The sequence below is a fragment of the Ambystoma mexicanum genome, chromosome 2q (genome assembly GCF_040938575.1).
Source record: "Ambystoma mexicanum isolate Mex_15411 chromosome 2q, UKY_AmexF1_1, whole genome shotgun sequence".
In the NCBI taxonomy this organism is placed as follows: domain Eukaryota; kingdom Metazoa; phylum Chordata; class Amphibia; order Caudata; family Ambystomatidae; genus Ambystoma; species Ambystoma mexicanum.
This window is the reverse complement of record NC_090924.1, coordinates 637,437,998-637,456,710: the sequence shown is the minus strand read 5'-3', so window position 1 is coordinate 637,456,710 and position 18,713 is coordinate 637,437,998. Positions and strand designations below refer to the sequence as shown.

At 43.4% G+C, this 18,713-nt stretch overlaps 1 protein-coding gene across 3 annotated transcripts in view; it reads left to right on the top strand.

The window, feature by feature from the left end:
- The window catches only part of CLEC16A (C-type lectin domain containing 16A), a 1,932,649-nt gene that overhangs the window by 624,685 nt on the left and 1,289,251 nt on the right, over nucleotides 1-18,713 (top strand). For 2 of the 3 annotated variants that reach the window (XM_069647805.1, XM_069647807.1), the window contains exon 10: nucleotides 16,866-17,094. In XM_069647805.1, the coding sequence (XP_069503906.1) occupies nucleotides 16,866-17,094 (229 nt within the window). The remainder of the gene's footprint in view (nucleotides 1-16,865; nucleotides 17,095-18,713) is intronic. The other variant, XM_069647806.1, reaches the window with a different exon arrangement.

The following is an 18,713-nucleotide window of genomic DNA, read 5'->3' as shown; positions in this document are numbered from 1 at the left end:
AGAGCACCATTGAGGGAGAGTGTGGAGAGGGAAGAAAGGGGTGATGGGGAGACACTGCAGAGCACAACACCAACTACAGCCACACAGCAATGCAGCAATCAAGAGTCAAGTGCCTAGGAAGGTAAAAAAAGGCCTAGGCTACATCATACAGCAGAGAGCATGACACCTAGAAGCAAGATGTCTGGACAGAGGGAAGAACCAAGATATATAGAGAAACCCTCATGTCTAAACACAACAGCAGATGAAAAACACACAGATTCGATGTTCCTAGAAAATAGGGAAAAGCCTAATTTTGACACGTGACACATCATAGACTTACCTTTTTTTCTTATTTGCTTTCTCTCTCATAATAATGATGTATATGTTAGCTTTAGTTCTAAATTTCGGTTTCATGTGCCCATATGCCTCCCCCTAGCATCAGACATCATATAATTACAGATTGTAGGCAAGAATAAATGCACAATTGTATAAAACAAATAGGTTCTGTGTATCCCAAGGATTATAAAATCGGATTGTGATGGACTTCTCAACACCGTGAATTGTCCTCCGATTCATACCAACTCTCTAGAATGTAGAGTTGCAAAGTGGTGATGTTCATGTTTTAGTAGCAAAACTTCACTAAATGCCAAAACTCATCACATGTATGGATACAGCATAGGGCACATATGCATGTTTTTACAGTATGGCATTGTTAGGCCGAAATATACCATTTTAGATGATTCTGCATTTTAAACTGATGTAACTTCAATTTAAACAATACTGTCTAAACTCAAGCGTAAGTTTCAGTTTCCTTTCTTCTTAAACTATTCCTTATTCTTGCCTCTCATGTGACCGAGGATAAAGGGACATCTGTTAAGTTTAGGGCTCACTTTCACAAGCCATTTGTACTTGTGGAATGCTTTTAAGCTTAATCTTTACCATACCTAGTGACCTCGGTTTCAACTGAACACAATAGATTGTTTGGCCAGGTCTTCTAGACATAGCCAGTTATTACTTTAAGGTTAACTGGCCAAGCAAGAAGATCATAATCTGAGAACATGCATTGTACTTAAACTAATTAGTGTATTTTTAAAAATGGGACTTCACCTCCAGCTGTTTATGAGGGATTCAATGTTTTTCCTTATAAAATGGGCTGTTAAGTTCATCTTGACCTGTATGTCATGGAGATACCTCTGCAGAAAATTACCTTTTTAGCAGATCTGTTTACGTTGAACAAAAACCTTCCTTTTCTCAGTTTTCCAAATATATTCTACCTTGTTCTGAGAAAGAGGGTTATTTACAAAACACTGCAAAATTATGCAAAGCTGGTTGTCAGCTGTGTATGGTATGTACTTTCAGTATGCATATACATATGTACACTTAATATAGTATAGTAATGAAAGAACAAACTTATCAATTCTTCTTTGCAGCACTTAGACTCTGTTACAGATGGCTTCAAGAACACACTAACTCTCGAAGACTGTTCAAGGGTTTTTATTAGAAGGTTTGCAAAGGGTCTCGCTAAAGGTAGTCGCTCTCACTTCCATCTCCTGCATGCTTTTCTCTCCCTATCCCAGGCTTCACTAAACCCCAAGATGGTTACTAGAGATCAGTAACCCCTACTTTCAAAGAGTGGACTGATGATGGCATAATGGCAATCACCTTTTCTATCTTACTCGCCCCTGGGTCTTCTAGGTGTAACCTGACTAGGGTCACGACAATACGAGTAGTAACCTGGATTGGTGCCTTTCAGTTACACGGATCTCGCTTAGTCTTCCTCTCCCATGCTCTTGTAATCGTTGCCCTGATGTTCTTTGCTTCCTTTCCCTTCCTTCTACTCTCTTCCTCCCACTCTCCTCACTCTCTCCCTCCCTCTGCCCTTCCAAATGTTCTTTCACCTAATACTCTCCCTGACCCGTACTATGCTTCCCTTCTGCTACTCTCCCCTTTCAGCTTTACTATTCTATGCTCAGTTACTTTCTGCTTTACTACTTTGTTCTCTCCACCTCCCTGCTCTCCCCTATTCACCTCTCGCCTCTTCTCTACTACTCTTTCCTTCCTTTAATACACTTCCATCTTTTCTCTGCTACACTTGCCTATTTTAGCTGCTACTTTCCCCGGTTCACCCTTCAACTCTCCCATCTTCCCTTTCCTTTCTACACTGCAGCCCTCCTACATCCAGTCACTCTCCTTTCATTCTGGCACTTCACTCAGCCTTACTTACTTGTCTACACTTTGACATAATCTCACCAGTTCACCCTCCCCACCATGCATGCATTCTCACGACCAAGTGCGACTTTCTCTCACCTACCAATACCTCACCTTCCACACTCTGTCAATAATCTTCCTCCACACTGCCTTGCTTCCCAGTTCCTTTTATTCTCCTCCATCTCCTACTACTGGTCCTTATGCCCGCCTGGATCCCCGGACCAATTACTAGCCTGTTCTAGGTGTGAGGCTTTAAAAGGCCTCTGAAGCCCTGCAGCCATTCACCCCCTCAAATGCGGGTCCGCCAGAGTTTTGCCATGGCGGCCTGTGACAATCATTCATTTTCAGAGTTCACAGGCGTATAGTATCTAAGTGCAGGTCTGTCGGATTTCTAAAATGGCAATCCAAACGAAATACAAGTCCCTTTTGACATTCTCATTCATGTGATCTTCAAACATGGGTCCGCCAGAGTTTTGCATTGCGGCCTGCACGAACCTCCTCATTCACTCCACGCTCTTAGGTGCATAGCGTGGATCTTCCTGATCACCGATTTGCCACACACAGCGCTCTGCATTCCTGCTTTTCACCAAGGTTCTCTTGCTGTTGGGTTGCTCCCTCCTTCCTCCTCAAGGACCTCTGACTGTTGTAGTCCTGGAGAAAGAATAGTGCCCACAACAGGGCATGACAGGTATAGGGCAACAGCAAGTGGTACCTAACATTTGTAATAAGGCACATGTAGACGGGCCAGAGACTGGGGCCATTCCAACTTTCACAACCCACCTCTGAGGCAGTACTGACTCTGGCAAACACACTAGTAGGCCTCCTGCCCCAGGTCCAGCGGGCTCTCCATACCCTCTTAGTAGGGTCAGCTATCTGACCCTGTCACAGCACATTTGTACAGCATTATGCTTTGGCCAATGACGCATATAGCTTCTCACTTGCCACTAAATGTGTTTCCTATGGTTGTCATTGCACTTGTTATTCATAGCGCTCAAAATGGCGGTTGCAAGACAGTATTCTCTCCTTTTGTTGTTAATTTTTGGGTAGGCTCCTGTTGCTCTAGTAGTAGTAGTAGTAGTAATAATAGTACTTCCTGCTTTTGTAGGAGTGATTGTTCTTCCTCATTTTTCAAGAGAAGACTCATCATACCTGCATGCCTATTAGAGGTCACTGCATGAAGGAGAACCACGATGAGGTCTGTCATGGTCTTCTGGAAACAGCACATGATGCATCGGTTCTGGCAATTACTGTTTAGGAGAACCACATGTTGTTACCTTGGTATGTAATTGCAGAGCAATGGCCCAACTGTCTTCTTTGTTACATGTCACTTGCTTTCAGTGAAGGTGCTGACAATACGCATATATTTCTGCTGTGACGAGCAATTTGCTTTTTCTGCTTTTCTGCCGGATAGAGAAAGCCTGTCTGCGTGTTTCCTGCAGTTGTTGGAGAGACCTTTGTCAGAATATTGTCCACAGTTTGGTTTTGACCAGAGGCAGGTGGTAACATCTTCCCCATCTCATGTGTTGGCAAGTTGTCATAAGGTGTGAAAAAGATGTCTTCATGTGTCAAATGATCAGCCCCACCATCGCCATCCTGTGAATTCTCGTCATCTACCTCAATGTGCAACACAAAGGTCATCTTATCCTTTACTGACACAGAGTGGAGGGCACTATGAGCATGTGCTCCCTCTCCATGCATGGTCTTCTGGATCTGCATATTTGGCTTTTGCCTACTCTGCATCTTATGTTACATCCTCCATTTCTCCTGCATTGGAATGGTCTTCGAATCAAATGGGTAAACACATCTGATGAGCTCCATCTAAACAATTTGTTTGAAGCCACATCCAAACACCTTCACAAACCTTAATGCAACAACCTTATTACACTTACCTTACTTTTTCTCACTTCACTGGTATCAATCCCTTTAGGATCTCCAGACCTCCCACATCTTTCAAAGAAAGTACTTTCCCTTACACCATAAATCATGCCTTCTCTTCTTGAGCTCTTCCACCTCAGTTGTTGTAATTGAGACCAGATTCACATTTAAAACCATCTATGTTTCACATGTAACCATTTTGTTTAGCCCTTGTTGCAAAAAGCACCATATCGTACTTGCCTCCTCTCGGAACAAAGCTTCTCCGGCTCCCCATCAGAAAGGTTCTCTACAGCTTCATTGATTGATTGAAGGGCACTGAGCACACCACTTGAGGAACAGTCTCCTGATAGTTTGTGGCAAGATGACTCCAACGAACTTGCCCAGAAGACATTTAGGACCCACCAGTTTAGCTCTGGGGCACGTGTGGCAGCTTTGGGACCCTCCAGTGCAATTGCATTTTTTGCTGCATTTTTGTGACACACATTTTAATTGAATTGGGGGACCGACTGAGTTCTAGAACACAGAAGAGAGACAGGGTAAAAAAGCAATTTGAAATTCAACCAAGATACTCCAAGGTGGCACATACATTTGGAAACATTTACCTTTTTTGTATTTTGAATATGAATGGTCAATATTATTATACATTAGCAACACTAGTTTTATAAAACCATGAGCAATGCTTTTATGGAATAGCATACACTGTAAACTGAATCCCTTCTTGGGATCCTCATTTTGGCAGATAAAGCACAGTGAGATTTAATAATTTGCTCGGGATCACTCGCTTTGGTTTAGGTGGGATTTGTGTCAAGTCTGAAATGTAGGTACTTGACCAAATATCTTGCCAGATCCAGTTAGTACAAATGTGTTTGGAGACCTAAAACAATGCTCAGTGTTATAGAGAGGACTTTCAAAGTACACAAGTCACAGGTTAAACCAACCGGCCAAAGTATAAATTATTTTATAAACCTGTTGATGAAAGAGTATGATTGTTGCCTTTTTTCCAATCCTGGATGGATGCTTACAAGTTTCAGTATGCAAAGTAATGAAAACCTGTGCTGATTCACTGGATCTCGTCACTTTTCCCCAGAAGGGACCCCTTCCCTAGGAGGCTAGGGAGGTGGGACCGCTACGCAATAGTGCCCCTAGGGATGGTAAAAATTGGGCAAACCCCATAGGCAGAGACTCCCCTCATGGGGATGAGAACTCTTGCTCTGTGAAAGACCTCCCTAAATCCTTGTTCCCAGAAGCCATAGCCCGATTGACTCCTTCTGTCTCCCAACCTGAAACTGCTACTGTGTGTTATTGTGAATCCTCTAGTATCTCATCTGTAAGGCCAGGTAGGACTGTAGGACAATAGAAGGGACTACCAAAGAACTGTGATGAGGCGGCCACTAGGAGGCATGAAGATAATTTTAAAGGCATTGATGACAAACATTGACGATTGGCTGGGCAGATCCCCACGATATAAAGTAAAGACAGACAAAGGACTAGAGGTGTTTGTGAGCAGGAAAAGCAATGCTTGAAGCTGACGCCCGTCCTGCAGGGCCCAGGAAATTCAAACCCACACTGCCCGAAGCATCAAGAGACAGTCGGTCACAGAAGGAAAAGCTGAAAGAAACCACGCAAGCCAGTGTAAACGCGACTCTCTGCAGAATGTCATGAATGCTACAGAGTCATCACTGATCCCCAGCCTAGAGTCTCCTCCAATGTGGCCAGGGGAAAGCAGCCACTACCAGATCTTGACCCTTCGGTTTGCATTATGAGGGAGGATCACTTGGGAGGAGATGGCTATCAGGCAGAGGTGGTGACTGCCTTAGGAGAGGCACAGTGTTCCTCTTTTTGTGAGGATGAAGATCCTAAACTCCCCAAATACCTGATGGCACACTATCACTGCATAAATCAATCTCGGGTTAATACCCAAAGGACAGCGTATGAGAAACCACCTAAACCAAATATGTTTTCCACCTTAGAAATCTATGGGTCACATATGATGACCCCTGATTTCAGTGGTTGGTTCTGTCTTCGGTGAAAGTAAGTCTTAACCCCAATATCATTGCACATACCATCCACATAACATCTCCGGTTTCTGATAGCCTTCTGTTCAACAAACAATTGAAACAAAAATAGCTTTGGAAAGTTTAAAACCGTTATGGACTTCAATACCCATAATGCCAATGGTACTGGTACAGGCAAGTGTAGCAAAGAGTTAATGAAGATCAATAGTGCTGCCGAGAAGATTGTACAGTCTAGTTGTTCCAATTACAATCTCCCGAGCGGGACATATAAATGTGGAAATCACCCACAGGTGAGAAAGGCAGCAAGGAAAGCAGCTGTGGAAGCAGCAAGAGAAGCAGCTGGAGAAACAGCAAGAAAGGCAACAGGGGAGGCAGCGGAAGTGGCGGGAGAAGCAGGGGATGCAGAAGCGACCGCCAAAACAGACGCTGATGGCTAAGTCGTGTGGTGCTGCAGAGTATGTGAAGCGGGAAGCAGAACGGTGGAGGATGGCCAAAGCAGGGAAAGAAGACCAGCTGAATGGGAGAGGGGCTTCCTAGCCGCAGAGAATCACTCGGGTACACCGGATTATCGGGAAGCCCAACAGAGCCTGGTGAGCTCCCAGGAAATGCCACGCAGACGACGGCAGCTGCAGGCGAGCTGTCAATGGTGTTGTCAGATTAAAGAGGCTCTGACAGTTTACGGAGGTCCTGCTCGCATCGATACCGCACCACAGCACTGAGAGACGACACAAACGCCGAAAGAAGCCGGTGAGTTGGACTAAATAGAGAGGTAACCTCGGGCACTCCGAAAAGAACACTTAGAATCAAAAGACAGTTTTGAATACCAACCACGTAGTAAAGAAGGGCAAAAAGGTTGCAATTCTCTTTGCATGGAATATCAGTTTGGTGAAACCTGCAAACCGCATTGCCACCAGCCAAGAGACTATAAAGAAGTGATAACAGGGCAAAGAGGACACAATTCTCCTCCCTTGAGATATCAGTTTGGTGAAACCTGGAACCCACATTGCCATAAACAAACAGGCAAATATTGTACAATTCTCATGTTAGATATTGGTGGGGAAACGTAAAACAAACATTGCCATAAGCCAAGAAGACCTTGATAGTTGTGTGACGTTTAAACCATTCCTGGCAGGCGAGTAGATCTGGAAAGGAACAAGTTATATGAAGTAGAAGTTAATCCTGGCAGACAAGTTAACCAGGACAGGAATAGTTGTTTTAAAGAAGGAAACTTGGTTCTGATAAAGTGTTTTGGGAGGAGAATATTTACTTTATCATCCTGACACTATTTTGAAAGAGACATTTGCTGTGCTGCTCTGACAAAAGTGTTCTACGGTAAGGATGGTTGTTACATCTGTTTAAATAATCATTTGCCATCTTGGAAATAATGCTTTGTGGAAGAAACAGTTGCTTTAGTTTTGGACAAAGTGGTTTGTGTGAGAGACATTTATTTCAACAAATTTGAAAGACGTGTTGGATGAAAAGACATTTTCCATTGAACTGAATAGAAAACTAATGAAATAAGTCTTCCTGAATTGATTCCGGTTGAAGGGAATTAAACACTAGTCACAAGGATTGCTTTGTGGGAATTACAAGTTTGAACATTTGCAAATTTTGGTTGAACTGAAAACAGATACGTTTATCTTTTGCTCTTTGGTTGTAACTTAGATCAACATCCAAAATGTATAGCAATATTTGTAATTTGCAACGCTGCATCAACATATGCATGTCAATTATTTGGCTCAAATTATCATTTACAAAAATAAGTTGAATTCAAGGTATTTAGAATTTCATGCATTCATAGTGCTATCACAACCCCTAATACACTAGCAATCTAAGCCTCTAATCCAGTGACAAAGATACACCCTCTAGTAGTCGACATATGACTGATGAGAAAGGTAATAGAGGCTTCATATAAATATTGAACATAAAAGATGGGACATGGTTAACCATGCATACCCAGAAAGTGTCAGGAGAAGATTACAGTTTGCCACCTGGTGTAACTCTTTACATCCTATCTTCAAAGAGGAACTGGGAGCACTTAAGAACCTCCACAGGGACATTTATGATAATGTTAAGACTGCACCAAATCACCCTAACTTGCACATGTCAACGCCAACTGACATATCTAGTAAAACTAGCATATGAAAGAGGCTGCATCATGAAAGTATAATGCCAGAACAAAATAGATTTGATCTGACTTGATGTTTTCTTTACTGTCCCACTTAAGTGTTCTGAATGAACAGGGATTTTGCCTAGCCACTCCAGGGAAACAATGTTACTTACAGAGGTGGATTGATCTTCAGTCTCTTGTTTTGTAGTTTACCACAGGGTTAATTAGGTATTCAGCTTTCTCCATGTTTTTCCTGTACCTCTTGGGACATTGTAGTCGGAGTGAAGACTATTTTGTATTCATATGTTGTATTTGCGTGTACCTGGTTCAAAAGTAATAGCACACTGTACAAGAGTTCAAGGAATTAAGAAAACAGTTTACAGTGAGTCCGGAGTGGTGACAGAAACGATGACAATTACCCAAGCCACACCTACAAATTCTCTGAAGAGCAGGATTTTCAATTCTGTCCTGAAGTGCAGGAGTGTTGGAGCGATCCTGATTTTCACTGGGATGGTGTTACATTATGCCATTGCATAGCAGGAGAAGGACAGCTTCCTGTTCTTTTCCCTGCAGACTAGTTTAGTTTCCAGCCTAGCAATGCTTTGACTCCTAGAGTAGCATGCACCACCTGAGGTGGTGTTTGTCCGCAAGGTAAGCTATTGTCCTGCATGTTGTTACCTAGTAGGATCCTGGTCGGATATTAAGCCAGCGACAGTCACGCAGAATGCAGTAATGTGGTTGAATTCTTTAGAACCAGTGATACGGTGGGATGCAGTGTGATCAGTGCTCCAGGTAAGAATGGGAGTATTTTACACCCTATTTATTTTTTAAAGTTGGGAGTAAAATGATTTTTTTTTTTAGTGAGTAAAAATGTAATTCCATTTCCTAACGGGAGTATTTCATAAGCGAGTAAAATGGTTTTAAGTGGAAAACGAAAATGTTTTTGCAATAATTATTTATGATCACCTAGTTATTTATGCAGATTAAAAGATGCACGTTTATTACTTTCAATCGGGAAGTAATATTAGATTCTTCCTCTGGTGCTACGTGCACTACAGGCCCAAATGTATCCATGGAGCTGTGTGGGTGAAAGCAGGATCACAATGTTCTACGTGTCTGATTCCTATTTCTTTGTTGGGCGTATTTTTACTCCATGTTTTTATTTTTGGGGAGTATGTGCCTATTTGTAGGGAGTAAAAGTGGCTGATACACCCCTTATCTGTAGGGCTGGGTGTGATAGACTACATTGAGGAGACCCTGGTGTACCGCAGGGAGCCCAGCAAGGAAGGCATTAACATCCAGAACAGAACTGCGAGAAGCTCTCTGGCCGGCCTCTCTTGGCCCTCTTCCCGCTCCTACCTGCAAGGCAAAAAACCTCGGGGTTATCTTCGACTCCACACTCTCCTTCTCTCCTCATATATCTGAAGTCTCTAAGAAGTCACACTACCAGCTGCACCTCCTCAGAGGTATTCTTCCCTTCCTCTCCTTCCCCCAGAAGCTCACTGTCTCCCGAGCCCTGGTTCTCTCTAAGCTGGACTACTGTAACAGCCTCTATCTTAATCTGCCTGCCTCCACTCTCCGCCCTCTGCAACTCATCCAGAACAGAACTGCGAGACTTGTCCTTGGCCTCAAGCCCAGGGACCGTATCTCTCCAGGACTGAAATCTCTACACTGGCTCCCAGTGGCTGCGAGGATAAAGTTCAAAACCCTCTGCATTGTCCACAAGGCCTTCTGGGGCCTGTGGCCTAACTACCTTCAACTCCTCTCTTCCTAAATATCTTCCTTCCCGAGCCCTTCGCTCATCCGTCTCCAACTCCCTCAGGGTCAGCTGCTTCTCGAAGCAACGAGCTGGGGGTAGATCCCTCTCTGCGGCAGGGGCCTCCCTCTGGAACAGCCTTCCTGCCTCCCTGAAACTTGAGGAGAACCATCTCCAGTTCCGGAAGCACCTCAAAACCTTCCTCTTTCTCTCTCCCTCTCCCCTGCTAATTCTTCGCTGAAACTGCACTAAATCTGCAACTGGGCCACTCTCACCGACCCCGGTCCTGGGCCCAGCCACTCTCCACTTGCACTGCCTCCCTGGCAACTCCTGCACTGCGGGACTGTCTCTGTATCCCTACAGCCCCCTCTTCCCAGCACTTGTCTGCACTTACCTTGCACTTGCCACCAGCTGGCCCTCTTACTTATTTATTTTATTCTACTTACCTTGTACTGCACTTCCCCCCCTCCCCTTCCACTTTCTCCCTTCCCCCTACCCCTGCACTTGCGCGATCTGAATGACACCTGGCCTAGTAGGATCGTTGTCTGTCTTCCCCTTGTTCCCCCCTCCCTGCCTCGTCGCGCCTTGAAACACTTGTGTATAGGCGCGTTACAAATGCCATATATCATATCATATCATACCCGTCAATGTGCACAATCACGAGTCTGTACCACACTCCGGAAATCCTGGGGATGGAGTGAAAGGCTATCTTGCAGAACAGCGTGGTCTGGTACCATGTGGTCTTGAAGAAGTTGATATGCTGCTGAAAGAAGATGTTGCTGTCCACGATAAACCCTATACATGTCATGGCTGGGTTATGTTGGGTGTGAAATCTGTCCAGTTGCATCTCGTTCAGCCATCCTTTAATAGTTTCCTGTTTGAATGAGTGGCTAAAGAGCAGGAATTCCGTTTTGGCCAGGTTGAGTTTTAGGTATGCTCTTGTCACCCATGTTTGAATGATAGCAAGGCATGTCCAGAAGTGTGTGATGTCTTGGGAGCAGTTTGTTTTAACGTAAAGCTGGACGGTGTTCAGATTTTAAGGTGCTCATTCTGACAGCCTTGAATCTGTCCGTGGGGTAGGAAGCAGAGGCGTTGCTAAAGGGGGGGGGGGGGAGTGGGGGCTATAGCTCCTGGTCTTTTGACTGTAGCCCCAGATAGAATCTCAGGAGCTATAGCCAAAAGAATAGCTAGCCTCCAGTCCCAACAGTACCAACATCAGCATAGCCCCAGGTCTTTTCGAGACCTAGCAACACCCCTGGTAGGAAGAGAACCAGTTGAGAACTGTTCTCCTGAAACCCATTCTTTGTGCAAGGAGATTGCTCAGAGTCTAGTGGTTCCTTGTATTGTAGGTGGCAGATAGGTCTAGAAGGGTAGAAATCCCCTTTGTCCATGATCTGGCGAGCATCATCAATGACCTGGATGGGTGACTGTTTTAATGTTGCATTTAGAACAGAACCCAGATAGCCCTAGCACAATGCTGACCGGTTGATCTGCTATTGAAGTTGATTCACCACTACTTTCTCAGTGAGTGGTTGGTCAGTAGTTGGCAAAGTCTTCTGGGTCCTATCTAAGGTTGAGGGGAGGCATTAACGACCCGGAGTGTGATGAGAGCATGATTCAGGATCTTTTTTAGGATTGTAGGAGATAGAAAGTCATTGGTATAGTTGGTTAGCTTTAGTGACACAAGGATGTTGGTGAGATCCTTGAGGGCAGGGGGGATATTAGGGGCAGGATGGGAAAAGCCAGTACAAGGTATGGCAGTCCACAGTGGAAATGATGACCGCTGCACAGTCGATTTGAACGCATCGTTGTGATATCTGATTGTCATTTCTGCTATTGAAGAAATCATTTATGTAATTGCATTTCTCTCAGGACTCTGGTATTTTGGGGTCTGGTTAGAGAAGTGCTTGACCGTTGCAAAGAGGGTTTGATCCTAATAGAGGCTGCCACAATTGCTGAGGGGTAGTAAGACGCTTTGGTTTAAATAATCAGGACCCAGCACGTTGAGCATAAGGCCCTAAGGAGGTTTGCACATTTTGTGCCAATGTTTTTCGTATGCTCTGATGGTGCGTTTGCTCTCCGCTATTTCCTGGTAGCACCAGCCCAACAGATAAGCGGTGTATTGGCCACTTTTACTCCCTAAAATTAGGGAGTAAAAATACTCCCACCAAAACATAGAAAAAAACATGTAGAGAATCTTGTGCCCTTGCTTTCACCCACACAGCTCCATGAATGTTTGGACCAGTGTTACACGTAGCCCCACAGGAAGCGACTACTATTTTAACTGCCTGATTGTAAGAAGTAAACCTGTATCTTTTTCCGTTAAAACATTTGTACTCACTTAGAAAATACTCTCATTGGGAATTGAACTTTTTACTGCCCGGAAAAATAATTTTGCCACCAACTTTAAAAAATAGGGAGTAAAATACTCACACTAACAAATCTTTTCTGGAGTACTGGGTAAGCACCATGAGGGAAGAGGGTTTGATTCTGACCGTGCCATATTACTAAAAAGAACGTGTGTGTCAACCAAATCTTTTGAAGTTTGGTTGAAGGTTTTCATTAATGAATTTACATTGGTTGTGGCAGGGAGGCTGGTCAGACTGATTTCTAATGAAGAAGCAATGTGCCCTATCCGTTATGCGAAGAGAGGGTGTACGATAAGGTGAAAGGGATTGCGGCGTGATCTGTCCAGTCGAGCGGTCTAGGTTTGAAGCATTTGATGAGGAGGGAACAAAGTCTAGGATGTTTCTCCTTGCGTTGGAGTTTGCCTATGTTGTGTTGTGTGCAGCGATCCTGCTAGTCCAAGGAAGGCATCTCTGGTGTTTAATTGACTGGGTTCCATATAGGTCCCAGAGGAGGATGTTTGTAGAACGAGGGACCGAGATAAGACAAGTTGGAAAATGACTCCTTATGTCAAAGTGGGAATTGACATGCAAGTAGCACCATAGGTTCTAATACAGTTTAGCAGTGCACTTTTCAGGGCCATTCATTCTTATGGATGATACTCCTCCCCCGATATTCCCTGACTAGTCACCATGTTGGAGGATGTATCCGATTGGGACATAGTTGCCCAACATTGAGAAGGTGGTGGGGAGAGCCAGATTTCAGGGATGAAGATTGCGTCTGGCTTAGGAATGGTGATGGTATTGGCAATCTCAGCTTCATATAAGTTGGCAGAGTTAGAGTTAATAAGTATCAGGTTATGCAAGCTGAGTGTGGGGACTAAAGGGGTTGTATTGAGAGGAGCTTGGATGATGTTCAGAAGGTTAGATGTTCGGAACTGATGACCTTGTTTATCTAAACAAATTTATAGGGATTCTGGAGATGGTTTGTGGCTGTAGGAGACACATGGTGCTGGCTTTCATGGGATAGGGATCTATCCTATTGGCCCTGCCAGGCCTCAAAAACACAAACCGGTGTAGTTTTATTCTTTGGCCATTGTTGGCTGAGGATGCCTAGGGGGTCATATGAAATGGGTTGCTTCATGCGCAAGGGGACAGAGCAGTGATCTTATGACCAAAGAAGCCCAGATTGAACCACAGCCTAGTAAAGCTGGCTTTAAACGTCAAAGCTGGGCGGCAAAAAACCCAAAGCTCTAACCTGCCAATCGTTCTACATGTTGCTACCCCTATTTGCTATGAATGCATATTATCCCACCGTGGCTTGTGAATACTCTTGTTTAGGCTAAGCCAACCACTGTGCGCCAGATAATCTTGTGACATAGATGGCACTGTTCTTTTTCATTTAGCCTTTTGTTCCTTGACATATTGTTTTCTTCTGCGTTGAAACCCTATATTTGGTAATTTGATACAGTATTTAACTTAGTATAGCTCTATGGCTCATTTTATGATGCCTTTTTTTCACTGCCCTTAAAGTTGCATAAAGTCCTGCAAATAGTTTCCTATCTGGGATCCATGTTCACATTGATATGTTAATTTCCAAAATAGCAAAATGGCGGGAAAAGAGCCACTGGTCCTTCAGGGGACCTTTGTCATTGTGACTATGACTATTCTTCATGCCATGTGGCTTGTGTGGTGAGTTGAGTGAACTTCCAATCTTACAATGCAGGGGGTGGGTTGCACCGTGAAGGCCTGGGTTGATCTGGCAGCCATCCAATGTGACTCACAAAGGGTGGAAGGAGTGAGAACCTGAAGTCTTGTCCACCCCTCAGAGATGCAGTATATTGCTACTGCCTGTTAAAAAACAAATCCTTCGTAAACATTCAGATGACTAGATGACTAAAGGTCCCGGCATCCATTGAGAAACATGGAAAACCGCAGTAGATAACTGATAAACTGGCAGATTAAGGGAAACAACAACAGAAGGAATAGAAAAAAGTTCTAATTGCTGCCTTTTTAGAAGAGCAAATGTGAAAGTACAAAACTCCACATACACTGCAAAGCAACTCCCCACCTGTGAATACCAAGCTCAGACAGTGGACCTTTCACTTCTGAACAGACAGAAAGGTTCAACTCAATTTAGGAATAATGTGGAACTCTCTTGGAGCCAATTAAATGAACTAATTGGGATCAGTTCCTTTCTGACCAATGTAAACATCCTGATAACTACATAACAAGGCAATTGAAATTTAAAATGAGAACCAATCACCATCCCAGGCAGGGATGGAACCTATTCTGAGCTTTGTTGTCTAATCACTCAATTAGCTCATCATTGGAAGGGAAGAGATGGGAACAGCTTAAACAGCACAGATCCTGGAACGAAGCAGACATGCTAAACTAGACTCCCTATATGTGTGGGGATACACCTAGATTAGAAAACATGGTTTGCTTGTATTTATTCATTTATCGGGCATTTGTATGACACCTTACACAGGTGTTTCAAGGTGCCACAAGACAGAAATGGTGGGTTGAGGAGGACAGAGGAAGAAAATAACAATGACGGTTATATTGGCCTTGTGGTAATCCTACTGTGCAAGTGTAGACAAGATAAGTGTTGTGGAGAGAGTAGTAGTGGGCACGAAGGGAAGGGGTAAAGGACAACAGTGAAGGGCTGAAGGGGGTGGGGGTAGTGCTGAGGGCTCAAGGAGGTGAACAGTGCTAAGGGGGCCAACGAGGGCAAGTGCCAGGGAAAGGGGGAAGGGCAGAATAAGTACAGTGGATAGGGTTGACCAGCGATGGCCTAGTCCATGGAAGGTGCCTGACGGCAAGTGCTGAAGGGGAGACTGGTTAGGGTGGTCTGGACCTGTATGACTCAGGATGGACCAGACACCAGTCGCAGCGGCAGAGGGACATTAGTACAGGAGGGTGAGAGGAGAAAAGGAAAGTCTTGAGAAGTTTCCGGAAATTAAGAAGATCCGGCTCAAGTCTGAGGGGGGCAGGGAGCGCATTCCAGAGAGAGGAACCTGCTGAGTAAAGGGATCTACCTCCCACTCTTTGCTTGGAGAAACGTCTGACCAGCAGAGAGTTGGAGCCAGAGGGCCGAAGAACTCTACCAGGGAGGTATTGGGCTAATCCAGTGGAAACTCTGTCAAACCAAGGACAGAGGATTTACCAACAGCGTTGTTGGTGGGAAAGTGGAACCTAGGACTAGGTTACCATAAAGAAAAAATGGAGATGAACCACCCTAGCAGGAGGGTGCGAATATCTCCTTGCTGGAAAGGACCCAGAATGAGGGAGAAGGAATAACCATTGTGCCTGGGAAGCCCAAGGTCTAGGAGGGACCTAAAGTGAATGCTGAGCAATCCAACGTCTGTAAGAGACTGTAAGTAAATGCTGAGAAACTGTCTGGGAGGGACCTGAATAGACTGCTACAAGGTTTAGGAGGAGAAGCCTGGTGAAAAGGAACCTGAGAAGACCGATGAACGATCCAAACTGAGCGTAAACCCTGGGAGAGCCTTCCCAGGAGAACCTGTTTGGTTCATTGTGCTTGACTAGGGTTGGATATTTGAGAGTAGGATTTGGGAATGCTTTTGTTGGCCACTTCGTGGAAAGTTTGTGCTATAGTTTACGATTTCGAGGGGGCTAATCTTTAAGAATAGGATTTGTGAGCCATTCTCTTGCCCATTGTATTCAGACTAGTGTATCTCTGGAAGGCCTAGTTTGTTTACGAGTAGGTTAGAAACTATATGATTTGTACACTCATCCTTGAAGTTATCGGATGAACCCCACTTTCCTTATGATCTCTAACTACTTCTCTAGTTCCTATAGGTGTTTACCTCAACACCTTCCCTGAGAAAAATACTGAATAAAAGTTATTATTTGAACCACAGCTTTTTGGAGTCAAGAGTGTTATTCCTCAGCCATACCACACTAGTTGCTCTGCCATGAGATCCTGAGCCTCAACAGTCCAGTAGTAGTCCGGGATTAGGACTGTTTTGTCTGTAGGTTGGGCTTCTTATCTTTCACATGGAATAGATGTAATCTGTTTACTGTGCTGTGGAGATTGGCACATCTTTTAAAGAAGGCCACGCCATTGCATTGTTATTTGTCACCAGAACACCATGGGATCTCACTCCTAAAGGTCACTGGAAGGAAAGGGAAAGAAGTGTCTTGGAATTTTAAGTGATTGGCACTTGGGTTTCCAATGACTTCTAGTTACTGTTGAAACCATTGCATCACAACATGTAGAGCTCCAGAATGTGTTTAGAAAAGTGAGCAATACAAACGTTTGTGAACGGTATCAGGTAGGTATCGCTTCCCTAATCATGCTTCGTTCGTAAGACTTTGTGATGGCATCCTTTTCATCATTGATGCTTGCAGCAGCTACAGACCACACTTTTCAAGAATGCATAGAATTGTATGCCTCTTAAATTAGAGCTTGGTCTTTCATCTCTCCAATATTTGTGTTCAAGGGATCTTGCTTGGTTTTCAATTTTATTTTTCGCTGCTCTTCAGCTTCATATTCACAGTAAATCATTTTCTGTTAATGTACAATAGACATGCCTTTTTTTCTTAAATAGACAAAATCAACAGTAAGATGCTTCATTAAGCCCCCTGAGACACTGGAGAGATCGCTTGAAATTAACAAACAAAAAGGCAAGAAAAGATTGCAAAAGAGGCCGAACTATAAAAATGTTGGAGAAGAGGAGGAAGACGATAAAGCCCCTGAGGATATCCAAGATGATCCTGATAAGGCTAAAGGTATTGAGGGTGGTTCAAAAGGCATCAAGACAAGTGGGGAGACTGAAGGTGAGTGCACCAAAGAGCTAAAACCTAGATCCTTTGTACATATCCCAAATCTAAAACATATGGTCATCCAAATTTCACTTGCTTTGATCTCATGCATCTTCACTCTATTATAATTTTTACTTGATGCATTTCTTAACCTTTGCGGATCATTAAACAGTTGTAGATATGTTTCATGATTCTGCTTTTAGTCTCCTCACATTCATGCACAATTTGACCTAAACAATCGCCTACTTGTTTCTCTGTGGAGAATTTTTCACTGTTCGCAAGTGCCTCCTCTTGTGCCCAAGCCTTCAGTCTTAAGTACATGTGTTCATTTATTTTAATGCACGTTATTGATTCCTCATTTGTTTTCCCATACATTTCATTCATTAAGCAAAGCTATTTAATGTGTTTTTTATGTTTAGCATCTTATTAAAAATGTGACTCTTGTATTCAGTTTCTCTTCTATGCATTTCATTTAATACGAAGAATCAGATAAAGGGTTTACTATGCCCTGTCACCATTTATTTCGATTATACGTTTCCACATCACTCAATGAAAGACAAGTTCCGCTTTCTTTACAAATATTGTTTACTAGTTTCTCTGATCTATCAGGTGAAAATTGTCTGCTTGTGAGTTCTTTCTCATAACCGCATCAGACAAGACATTAATGGTGCTCTATTGTGCACTTTAGAGTAGGAGCCTTCATTTACCACTAATCAAGGGTGTAAACCAGAAGCAATGAAACACTGTAAAAAAATCACGTGGTCGGGCGGGCATAAACACTAAAATTCAAGTATGTTATGTATACTAGCAATAATCGATTGAACACCTGACTCCTATTTGAAATTATATAATTACATGCTTCTTAATTTTACTTCTAATTTTATGGCAGACATTGGTTTATTCTAGTAAATGTATTTTGTACCCCATTGAACAGGAGTTTTATAATTGAATACATTTGCACATTTCTTACTCATGACCCCTTCATTAGAAGGCTGTTATGATGAAGCTTTTTTTTCTGATTTGTCATTCATTTTGGAGAGTACTTTCCTATTGAAAAGGGTTGTTGCTTCTCAGCAGCTTATTTTGGTCTGTTAAAATAGGAGTGCCTGGTTATCCATGTTATGAGATGTGATCTCACTGGTCATTTCTCATGTCTTGGAATTCCTCCAAAAGACCAGATTCCTGAAAGCGGGTTTCAGCCGGGATTATCACAATGTTCTGGAGAAACTGTAATCGACCTGCCCTTTTTAAAGAAAATCTTCACCCATTTCAGCTACGACCGAGTTGTTTTTTTGTTCTTCACCCCCAAGAAGTTTCACCCCCAAGAAGTCTAAGGCCTAATTAGAAATGGAGAGGTGATTGTCTGCAGGAGAATGAATGGAATACTTAATTTCCTTAAAAAGGAGAACCCACAAGAAATCGGCCCACAATTTTGAGTCCATACCTACTTCACACTTTGATCAGATGAAATAACATTTTGAAAATGGTCATAGAAATAGGCAAGCATTCGTTTTTTTTGCTTTACTTAAACAATAAATATAGTCTTCAACATGTAGTCCTCAAGACCCACCCCCTTCCTGCCCAGCCAATAACTCTTTTGTAGAAGGAACCTCGGAAAGTGTTTGGTGTTCTTG